Consider the following 12,097-nt stretch of genomic DNA (forward strand, 5'->3'; position numbering starts at 1 on the left):
AGTATAAAGTTCATTTTGTTGCTTTAAATTGAGCAGACTTTCTTTAAGCAAAAAAAAGAATGAATCTACACTGGACGAGACCTAAACATTTCGGGACGAGCAAATAAATTATTTGTTTAAATAAAAATTTCCCTATACCTTGATATTTATTTCTTTTTAAGTTGATGTAAATTTATTTCTCTATACATACAACATTATGGTAGAAAATATATATATAATCTGAGAAATCAATTTGTATTGTGTGCTTTCGGATTATATGCCGGGCGTGAACGAGCAAGAGCAAGCTGACCTTGGCAAATCTCTCTTTCATGTGGGCCTACTTAGATGGTCATCTTGTTATTTGAACAAATTATTTTGTCAATTTCCAAGAAATTATAGCCCAATTAGCCCATCTTGAAGTGCAATGTGCTACCCCTCGGGTCACTGCTATATCCATGACATAGAAATCAGGTCACTGCTCTCTCTCTCTCTTTTTTAAAAAAAATTAGAACCATCTGATCTATAACAAACAGATTTGATCACATAAGAAAGTCCTGATGCTGTGATTTTGGGATTATAGAAGAGCAATTTTCGGAGTTTTTAGATGGATGAGAGATTTTTGAAAAGAACACAAGACGAGGAATGGGTTGATGATTATTGTTTTGGAGAGGTTTGAAAGGTTTTTGATGGGTGAAAAAGATGATAGAAGTTCGAGGTCCGTGTCTAAAAATTTATAAAATAAATAGCACTGATCTATTTCTACCTCTAAGTTACTCTACTTTGAAAACAATAGCAATTAGAATTGAGAAATTTCTGCTGGATTCCTTAATTGATAATGAAATAATACAAGGGCATATTTAAATAACAAAAACATACATAATAATTATGGATAAGCTACATGGATGCTAAAACAGCAATCCATATTTAGTTGCGCATTGGATGCATTGGAACTAGGTCGTGACACCTGAATAGTATCGGACAGTTCAGACACGAAAAGCAAGATACTACTTATTTACGTGATGAATAACGAATCCGTATCCCCTCAAGTTATCTGAGATACAATTGGGAAATCTGAACCGTTCCTTAACTCTGGCACAAATCTGGCACCAACAGACCCATATCTCTATTCTATTATTAAGCACGTTGGGTGTCCGATCCGCCAACGGCTACGATTGAGAGATGAAACTTCGGATTTGATCTCAGCTCTCCAATTACATATTTTGTCTTCTTTTGATTAAATGCATCTGTTTTGTGTATAGAAGTCTAAATTTAGTTAAAAACATACCCACCACATATGCTGCCACACGATATGTTACAATTAAAATTGAATAAATTCTGAAATTTAGCGATATATTTATCTGTTACCTTATTTTTTTTGTTTGTTTCTATATTTCTCCTCTTCAATTGAGAAGACTCTACCTTCCATTTTCTTATTTATTGTTTCCTTACTTCTTCGTTCCTATACGAATCACAATGGAAATCATTTTTTTTATTTCCTTATTTCTCTTTCTTTGTTTCTATACATATTGGTGTGGGCAATTTAGAATATATTTCTGATATAGAATATATCAATGTGTGTGTGTGTGTTCTAAATTGGAAACAAAGAAGAATATAAATTGGAACGTGTGTGTGAATATATATTTTTCTTATAATATGTGTGTGTGTGTGTGTGTATCCTATACATACACACGATAACACTTTTTATTTATGTTTTTGATATCATATTATATGTTGATATTGAATTGTTGTGTGATATTTGATATTAGATTCGAATAGAGATATTATTTGATATCATTGGTACTTAAAAATAAAAAATTATCACATCATCAAATTGTTATCAGAGATCACAATTAAAGTTAATTAAAAATACATAATCATATAAATTTTCTATTAACATGTGTTTTAATTTTTAGATAATTATTATTTTCATTGATATATTTGTTTCTTATAATATATCCCCGTTGCAACGCACGGGTATGATACTAGTATCTACAATAGGCACCGTATTTTTTTTGACCCAGCTGGGATTAAATTATGACCGTTCTTTTTCCCATTCTTGAGGTACCCGAGGGGATACGGATTCGTGAATAGCAATAGATACTGCACCGAATCAATTAAACACAAGTACAAATTGACGGAACATAATGAATAGAACAAACTTAAAAACCCCAAGAAATTCAAGGCAGAAAAGAAAAACAGTATAAAGTAACAAACTTGATTATGCATGACCTACAAAAGCATCTCTAAGAAACTCAATTCTATGCAGTGGATTTATCCTTAGAAAGCATCTTAACCTTCTGAGAGAGCTTTCTTATAACATCCACAAGCAACAGTTTCTTCTGCATCCGAAACTGTACGGCCAGCTGTGTTGCCGGAGAAACAACTGTTTTGAGCATTGACTCATCCTGCATTATCTTTGTTGGGAAGTGCTCGAGTGATATAACACACAATGCAATTACAGTTCTGAGTGCAGCTAATTCAACTGTAGCGCCTAGAGGAGGTTCTCCATCTCCCAGCACCATTAGAGTATCCAAATTGTGCTTCTGCTCTGACTCCAGGTCAGATGAGATTAGTACTCTTAATGCTGCTAATAGGCGGCCATCTACCAACTCAGGCCCGCCAAGAGTAACCTGAAACAAAGTTAAGATATTTTTAGAAGGATGCAACTCTAACTAAATGAGACAATGCTAGAAGGTGAATATTGGTAATTTCAAACCTTGAGAAGTGCATTATTTCCGAGAAGATTAAGTTTGGATAAGATCTCTTGCTGCCAGATGGCAGGAGAGGAGAAGCTTGGGGAAGAAACTCCAGCCGCCATGCTGGTGGCATCAAGAAGACTGTCATCATATCTCAGTTCAACCTGGTCATAAGGATTTGATGGGACCACAAACCCATAATCAAGCATGAACAGGTCATTGCTCAAGCAACCGTAGTTAAGTGTGACAGGTGTGTTTTGCTCGATTTCTTTCTTTGCCACAACCTGTTTCAGCCATGGAGTATGAAGATATGTAAATTTGTTCAAATATTGGAACATCTAAATTGTTATGAATGCTGTATTAGCATAGACATAATTAAATTATTCCTTATATTGGGAAAGTAAAACTATTACTTGTCTAACGATACGTACATGACAAAACTATTGCACGGTAGACTATATCAGATTTATACATCTAGTGCCCTATTTACTTAAAAGCAATATTTTCTGTAAGGGTCATTTTTGCATTTCATTAGAACATTTTCCATCAATGTGTAATACAAAGTGCAAAGTAAATTGTAAATCTTGACACAACTTCAAACGTCAATAAAAAAAAATGAAAAGAGCCAACTTTTCTGCAATTTCTTTCAAAGTTTACCAATTCAAACAGACAGTGATACAGTGCCCCATGCACTGCCTCCCTATTTCACCCATTGTCACTGCAAAAGGGACCCGCACGGTCAAATCTTTTGTGTGTGTGTGTGTGTGTGTGTGTGGGGGGGGGGGGGGGGGGGGGGGGGGGGGGGGGGGGTTGTGCTTCTGTCAGTGAGTGTTGGGGCATTTCATATTTTTTCCCTTGCCAACACAGCAATTAAGGAATGAGGTTGGACTTAAAAGAAAGAGCAGCCTGCTTATTCTTGCTCTATCTACATGGCATGAGTTGAGATTAGAGACCTTGAGGAGAATACATACCTTGACTGACATGTTTGGGCTAGTTGCATCTCTCTCTTGTACAATAGACGCATTAGGTGTGAAGCTATGGTTGCACATGTCTATAAGGGGGAGAAGCATTGGCACCTCATTATGCTTTCCATCAGGAAGAGTTTTGCCATGCAAGCGGAAAGCTCTTGAAGAAACTGCAGACATTGCCCACCCGAGTGAACCTGAAGTTACATCTTGACAACCGAAAGGGTGGTCCTTGGGAGATATGTCCTCAAGAGCAGCTTTGACTTGTTTCTCGAATTCAATAAGAAAACGGCATCTTTTATTGATCTGGAACAAACAAAATTTGCATGAGAAATTTATCAAGGAACAAGTCAAAAAACCAAGATTTATCAAGGGTTTCCTGTGTGCTGCTTTCATACAAATAAACAGATGGAAAAGTCATCCTGTCTTTTAACTGGCCCAGATGGGTATTTTGGCTTTCACGATGCAAAGGATCACCAGTTGAATTGTGAAATAAAAGCTACAATAGTATTTCAAAATAGTGGATTGGGAGTGGGGTTAGCGAAGTTAGCAGCTAACCCAAGAGTTCGGAACAGCTGCTAACCCAACTTCTCATTGGAATAGCGGAATAGCCACTAACCCAAGAGTTGCCGAAAACCCATCTAAACACAGAATAGAGTTCGGAATAGCTTGTGAACCTGGATTAGCACTATTCCTCTATGATCCAAACGCGAATGGATTATGAACATACATTTAAGTCATTTCACCAACAAAATATAAATTTCTTTATAGGTGATGTCAGTTTTGCAAAAGGAAAAGATTAGGTAGTATTTTGCAGTAGGTGATGTTGTTATTAGCTCAATCACTGATTAAGCAAATTAACCTGGTGGAGAAGAGGACTATATTGCAGGCTCTTAATGTCCTCGCCAGAGAAGAAGATGGGAATGCTAAATGTCTCCGGCAAATTGCTCATGTATGGCCACCAGAAGGAGTCGTCTTTAGCTCTTTCCTGAAGCAGTCTCAAGCCCAGCCTCATAGACCACAGTTCCTCTGTCACATACTAACCATGGGTCTAATTTTAATTTACTAAAGTTTAACAATGAATATTAGAAGCTGGTATGGGCTTAACCAGTGAAGATCAATCTTCTGTCTTCACATCACATATTTTCACTGGCAGTGCCGTGACTAATTGAGTTTGCAAATTAAGGGCAAATGTGAGAAGTTTCAATACCGGGTACTTGTTCTGCCAGTTGAGTGAGCACAGCATCAGCTCCGTCAGAGGTGTGGCCCACTGGGTGGTTCCACCGGAGCGGGAGGTGGCTGGGGAGGTTGATGAGCTCAGACCCGGCTGGGATTTCGTCAGTGGAGACGACGCCAAGGCCAAAGTCAGAGTGATCCCCAATGGTGAGGTTCGGGTGCACTGTGCCGCCTTCACGACAAATCCACCGTAAGAGGTCGGGTGGGTGTGAGACTATGCGGTTGGCTGAGCAGGTTAGAGAGCGGCGATGGGTTGGGCTGAGGAGACGGAGGGAGGCGGCGGAGAGAAAAGGCTTGGAGGTCGATGAGGTGAGCATTGCGCTTTGAAGGAGATCAGTATGGGAGGAGGGAGAAGCAGAGTTGCGGCCGAACTGTGGACAAGGCTAAGAAATTTTCAATGAATACGGTACCTGGGATAAGAGACGGTGATCTTAGGACGTCTCTCCTTTCTTGCGAGAAATGGACGGTAACAAAGGAAAAAATTAAATCTTAGGATCATCTGCGGCGATTTGTGAAATGTGTTCCTTGTATTTAAATTTTGGGAGATGCATTTGACAAATAAATTGTTCGGATTCAATTTAATAGAATTAAAAATTTGTAATTTGAAAATAATTGAGATATAATTAGAGAATAATTAGATTCCATAAGAAAGTTAAAAAAAAAAAAGGATAAATTTCGCTGGAGGTCACTCAACTTTGCTCTTTGTCACGAATTGGTCACTCAACTTTGATTTGTCCCTTGAAAGCCACTGAATTTCATATTTGTTCTAATTTAGTCATTCCGTCACATTTTTCATCCAAAAACTTAACGGATCTGACGTGGACATCCAACTCATCATTTTGACTTATTTGGATACAATTTGGAGATGTCATTCTATTACTATATTTTTCCTTTCTTTTTCTTTCGCTCTTCGTCTTTCTCTCCCAGCAAAGATATTTCCCTCTTCTTCTTTCTATTACAATTTGAAAATATACATCTTGGAGACACGTATCAAAGACAGGAAGAAAATTTACACAATAAACTTTCGTGATCCCAACGATATTGACTTCCCTTTCTGTCACCTGATCTAGCGATATTGCCTTCCTTCTCTGACTCTCAGAATTTGTTCCAACAAATGACAAATAGTTGTATAGTCATTAATTCTCTTAATTAATTATGATTCTTTTCTCTTTTTTACATTGTAATATAAAAAAAACATATCAGTAAAATAGAGAAATTACTTTTATCAATGTTTCACCCACTAGATATAAAAAAAGTTTTTACAATTTAGTCCCTGTGCATTAGTGTGCCCTACCCATTATATACTGGTACACAAACCAGTAAGCAAGAAATGCGTGGATTTAGATTACATTAAATTAATTAAAAAGTTCAAATGGAGAACAGTAAGAAGACGTGGTCTAATTTATATGATCTAAACTTATATCTAAATTATTGCGAATATATAGGCCACACATGGGAGCTCTTTCGATGCTTCATTGTTGAATTTTTCACATGAGGATGAAATTAGGGTTTAAGAGAAAATAATTTTCGAATCATAATAAGGAAGAATATGGAACAAGAGGTAGGAAAGAAGAGTGCGGAGGGAATAAGATAAGAAATAAAAGTAAAAAAAGAGGAAATAAATTATCAATTCTAATAGAGTAACAAAGAAAGAGAAGAGTCTGGAAGCAAAATCGAAGATGAAGAGTCTGGGAAAGAAAGAAGAAGAGGGAAAGAAAAAGAAAGGAAAAATATGGTAATATAATGGTATCTCCAAATTGTATTCAAATAAGTCAAAATGATGAGTTGTCCACGTCAAATATGTTAAGTTTTTGGATGGAAAAAGTGACGGAATGACTAAATTAGAACAAATATAAAATTCAGTGGCTTTCAGGGGACAAATCAAAGTTGAGTGACCAATTCGTGATAAAGAGCAAAGTTGAGTGACCTCCAGCGAAATTTACCCAAAAAAAAAAAAAATTAGATATGTAATGCCCCAATTCTTGCTTCTTTGGAAATCCGATTCAGATATTTGAAAAATAATTGAACGTCTGGTTACTTACCCGAGTAGGCTCTATCATTTTTGCACCCCCAAAGAGCGCACACCGAGCTTACATACATTAGCCATTGATCATCATTTAGCGAAAAATGGAAGAGTTAACGGATGGGACTGTGGACCTACCTCTAAGTGTCATTGGGAACTATAGGTATTACAACTTGAGATATCATCTTCCGTTGAAAACTGAAGTATGTTTATTAATTGATGTGAGATTATTCGGTCATTTAAAGTTTATTAACTGATACTTAATTACATTTTTCTAATTTAAAGTTGTTCACTTTATTTTATTACTTTTTTAATATTTGTTTTTATTGCAGGAATTTTGAAAGCTTATACAATATTAGACATAGAAGGTTACGAAAATCGTTAAATTTATATCCATGTTTTATGTTTTGTACTCTTTTATTTTGTTGGTACAGTAATTTAATAATATTTTGAACTTTATCTATGAGAGAGATAAAGTTGAAATGAAGTACAAATACAAGCATATTTCAGACTCTCTCATAAAAGTATATGTTTTACTTTGAAAAACTTGAGCAAAAAAAAATTGTTGTCTAATTGAAAAACATATATTTGAAAAATTTGTTACATCTCTACAAAAAAAATTTGTGCCTGTCATGCGCTTATTTAAAGTTCAATAAGAGAGAAGGTGTCAAAATGAGAATAAATAGGGGGGGGGGGGGGGGGGGGGGGGGGGGGGCTGAAGACCCACAAGATTATTTTATTAATTATTTTAGATGAAGGCATTTTGTTTGAAAATTTCGAAAAGTAAAGCTTTTACAAGGCTGAAGACCCACAAGATTATTTTATTAATTATTTTAGATGAAGGCATTTTGTTTGAAAATTTCGAAAAGTAAAGCCATTTGTAAAATTTCTCATCTAGATATACACCTCAAATTTCTCAATATATAGTCTTAATTTTTTAAAGTGATAAATTAAAGAGCGTGTTTGGATGAAGCAAAGAATAATGCTAATTCGGGCTAGCTATTATTCCAAACTACAATTTTACGTTTGAATGTGTTTGAATTAGCGAAAAGAGACTATTATTTGTTTGTCTTTTGTGGATTAGCATATTATTCTACTAACTCAACTAAAAGTTAGGTTAGTTCACTATCTCAAATTTGAGTTAGCTCACTATTCTCATTAACTCAAGTCTCTATCCAAACACACTTTTAAATATACATGAGTGGGAATTAAGCCTCCGCAGGTGTGACTAAGTCATTCCAAACACACTTGAGAGAGCAACACGGACGTTTAATAAAGAGCCGTGTAGAAAGGTGAAAATTGTACACGGTTTTTTGTTTAAATAACAGTATAGAAAGCCTTGAGAGAGCTACACGGATTTTTTACTTAAAAATCCGTGTAGAAAGGTTATTCTAGGGTTTTGGTTATATAAAAGACCTTCTCCTTCCAGCAGCGCCGTTTTGATCAATTAATACTCTGTCTCTCTCTCTCTCTCTCTCCTTTCAGCAGTGCCATTCTGATTTCTGTGCACAAGGAGCTAGGATCTGAGATCTTTGAAGTTAATTTGTATTTCTCCTCTCTATCTTGCTAAGCTTAGTCATGTATATATATATATTTCTCTTTTCTGTTACTAGCTTATTATTGCTTATTTAGGTAAATTATTAATTAATGCATGCATGCTTGATTTGTTAAGATAATGTAAATAATTAGTGTAATGTGGACCATTTTTTGAAAGTGAGAAGTAAAGAAAACGCATAAGGTCTCCATCATCAGATCTGAGGAAAACCGTTGAAGATCAGTACTAACGCTTCCGCCTAAAGATGTCTGCACTTCAGAACTGTAAGATTTAAATTACTTTGCTATTTTATTTTGAATTTACGGATTCTAGATTGCTTGTGTTTTTTTAATTGCAAAACACATCATAAATTATTAAGACTATTATTTGGTATCAGAGCCATCATAAATTCATATAAGATGCAATAATTTTTTTTTTACGAAATTGATTTTCAATGGTTCGTATAAAAGCTAGACAGATTCAACTAATTTTATATATAAATATTTTCTTATAATTTTGGATGAAAAATTTAAAGGAGAATTTGTATTCCCTATTATGTATGCACATATATGTTGATCAATAGATTCTTATTGGAGATGCAATATGTTGGAGACCTTTAACCAAGAGGCATCATGTCATGGATCACATGGGAGCTCCTTTTTTGATATGTTGGATCTAATACGCCTTAGTTTGTATGAAATTTCGGTCCAAGCTAGATCATAACCAAGAGTTTTGGCAATTTGATCCCAACTTCCTGAATTTTGGGCCAAAGCTTGATCATGTGGTTACTAAATGGTAAGGATATAACTTTTATACAAACATTGTATTGGATCCTGAGGAGTATATGTTATGTTTTATCACATGAGATTGCATGTACAAAAGGCTTTGTATATATATATGTTGCATGAATTGTAATCTTCTACCTTTTCTTGTTACTAACTAATACCAAATTATAATTGTAGTATGGACCAAAGCAGAAGTGTTACACCAAGGAGCAGATCGACGATGTCAGATGTATGTGGACAGGGCGGTTTCAATTTAAATTTTGTAATGCTCAATATGGATTTGTATAATTTTATATAATTTAGTGTACATAAATTATTTATACTGTTGTATAGTTTTGGAATTATGAGTTTAAAAGACCTCTGTTTAATGTTTCTCTGTTTTGGAATTCTAATTTTAAATGGCTAACAAAATTGGAAGCTAGCCACCAAAAAAAAATGGGAAAAAAAGGACAATTCTACACGGACATTTAACTAAAGTCCGTGTAGAAAGGTATTTAAACATTAAAAAAAAATTGGAAAGAAAAAACAATTCTACACGGACATTTAACTAAAGTCCGTGTAGAAAGGTATTTAAACATAAAAAAAAAAATAAGAGAGCTACACGGACATTTAGCTAAATATTCGTGTAGAAAGAGTAATCGTACACGGACATTTAGCTGAATGTCCGTGTAGAAAGAGTAATCGTACACGGTTGTTTATGTAATAATCCGTGTAGCTCAGTTATTTTGAGAGCGACACTGGCAAGCGTTTGTACACGGTTGTTTATGTAATAATCCGTGTAGCTCTCGATAATCGCACACGGATAAATATCCGTGTGTAAATATTCAATGATTTCTACACCCTCACATTCTACACGGCAGAAAATCCGTGTAGCTCTCCTGTTTATGTCCGTGTACAATCACTTATTTTGTAGTAGTGAAGGGAGAACAAACTGAAGGAGAAGTCATAAAACCATATTTGATTAAAAGTATATCTTTCTATATATGTCAATTATCAAGGAATCTAATCCATCATTTAGCTAAGAGAGATTAGTTCATTAATTTCAAATCCAAAACTCCCAAACCTCCTTAATTTTTACTTTTACATGTTTCTTTCTTTTAATTTTATCAATCTTATGTCTAATTTTTGCTGGCATCCTATAAATTAAATAAACATCCAATATAATGAAATTGCAGAAAAGACAGAGTTAAGGAGTGTAACTCTACCCCTAATTAGCTCATAAGTATATTTACTCCATTATGATGGAGAAGAGTCGCAGGATTGACGAGGGAATTAAGATAGAATGGGCATTCTTGTCTATTACAGTCAAATGAAATTTTTATTTTTATTTAATTGAGATCATATAATTTATGGAAAAATATCAGAAGTATTCATTTTTCTTAGGGATAAATATTTAAATTTGAATTTAAATGGAAAAATATTTTAAAGGTGAAGTTTCGTAGATATATATCTAATTTTCTCTATTTAAAAAGGAATCCGCCTACTTTTTTAGGCTAAAAGTCCACAATAACTGTCTACAATATTATATTGATGGCATGATGCATGCACCTAAATTTGTTAAAAAGAAAATTAATATTTCTTTCTATCGATCGGAGACAATACTTTTCCTTGATATCCAATTTATCTAAGGAGTATGTTTTACGTATCCACGTGCATTAATTGCCCAGTCTATACAAAAGTTGCTAACGTAGAATTTTTTTTTGAAAACTTGGTAGAAGCTACCAGGTCTAACGTAGAATTTTTAACTTGACCTTTACTAGAACGTTCTTTGGAAGATGGAAGATGAACAGCATTGCAAGGTTTCCGCGCGCGGTCATCGTTTCTTCAATTGTTTCAACCGGATCCAAATCCTCTCCGGCTCTGCACATTTTGGCCGTTATATATGTTTAGATAGGAACTTTTCTCCAAATCCCATAGAGAAGCATGAATCTCAAGGAAACAGAGTAGGTCCGATGGGCATCGGACCTACTTTGGTTTCAACGGATTCACTCACCGTTGGATTAGTTTTAGAATTCGTGTTAAAACTTTCACATCTACTTTAATATTCGTGCGCACAAATCTTGAAGCAAATTAAACGGTAGATCTGTCCATCGGAACCAAACTAGGTCCGATGGTCATCGGACCTACACCTTTCCCGAATCTCAAAGCAAAGTTAGCAGTCTAATTTGTGTTGCGCCATATCCCTGCACGTCAACCTAGCTTGTTCTTTGATATTGATTTTTTTTGTTAAAGACGGATACTAACTATCGTCCAAAAAAATTCTGTATCTCGTTCAGTATAAAGTTCATTTTGTTGCTTTAAATTGAGCAGACTTTCTTTAAGCAAAAAAAAGAATGAATCTACACTGGACGAGACCTAAACATTTCGGGACGAGCAAATAAATTATTTGTTTAAATAAAAATTTCCGTATACCTTGATATTTATTTCTTTTTAAGTTGATGTAAATTTATTTCTCTATACATACAACATTATAGTAGAAAATATATATATAATCTGAGAAATCAATTTGTATTGTGTGCTTTCGGATTATATGCCGGGCGTGAACGAGCAAGAGCAAGCTGACCTTGGCAAATCTCTCTTTCATGTGGGCCTACTTAGATGGTCATCTTGTTATTTGAACAAATTCTTTTGTCAATTTCCAAGAAATTATAGCCCAATTAGCCCATCTTGAAGTGCAATGTGCTACCCCTCGGGTCACTGCTATATCCATGACATAGAAATCAGGTCACTGCTCTCTCTCTTTTTTTTAAAAAAATTAGAACCATCTGATCTATAACAAACAGATTTGATCACATAAGAAAGTCCTGATGCTGTGATTTTGGGATTATAGAAGAGCAATTTTCGGAGTTTTTAGATGGATGAGAGCTTTTTGAAAAGAA

General features: G+C 34.9%; 1 protein-coding gene across 2 annotated transcripts; it reads right to left on the bottom strand.

The window, feature by feature from the left end:
• Window positions 1-2,110: 2,110 nt before the first annotated feature.
• On the bottom strand, window positions 2,111-5,331 carry LOC144556019 (uncharacterized). Of its 2 annotated transcripts, none has more exons than XM_078304492.1 (5): window positions 4,851-5,331; window positions 4,503-4,669; window positions 3,647-3,946; window positions 2,696-2,959; window positions 2,111-2,609 (listed from the first exon to the last, which is right to left on the bottom strand). In XM_078304492.1, the coding sequence occupies exons 1-5, from the start codon at window positions 5,191-5,193 to the stop codon at window positions 2,238-2,240; spliced, it is 1,446 nt and encodes a 481-aa protein (XP_078160618.1). In that variant the 5' UTR covers window positions 5,194-5,331; the 3' UTR covers window positions 2,111-2,237. The 2 variants fall into 2 exon arrangements, with proteins under 2 accessions (XP_078160618.1, XP_078160619.1); XM_078304493.1 differs by having other exon boundaries at window positions 4,503-4,679; window positions 4,851-5,316.
• Between the last annotated feature and the right edge of the window lie 6,766 nt (window positions 5,332-12,097).

Source organism: Carex rostrata, chromosome 6 (genome assembly GCF_964058835.1).
Source record: "Carex rostrata chromosome 6, lpCarRost1.2, whole genome shotgun sequence".
NCBI classification, from domain to species: Eukaryota; Viridiplantae; Streptophyta; class Magnoliopsida; order Poales; family Cyperaceae; genus Carex; species Carex rostrata.

Bases quoted from the DNA above. Each gene is read 5' to 3' on its own strand.
- LOC144556019 (XM_078304492.1), bottom strand. From the start codon at position 5,193: ATGCTCACCTCATCGACCTCCAAGCCTTTTCTCTCCGCCGCCTCCCTC. The intron at 2,960-3,646 runs GTATGTATTCTC...TGGCTGAAACAG, and splicing joins GCCCAAACATGTCAGTCAAG to GTTGTGGCAAAGAAAGAAAT. The intron at 2,610-2,695 runs GTTTGAAATTAC...ACTTTGTTTCAG, and splicing joins GAAATAATGCACTTCTCAAG to GTTACTCTTGGCGGGCCTGA.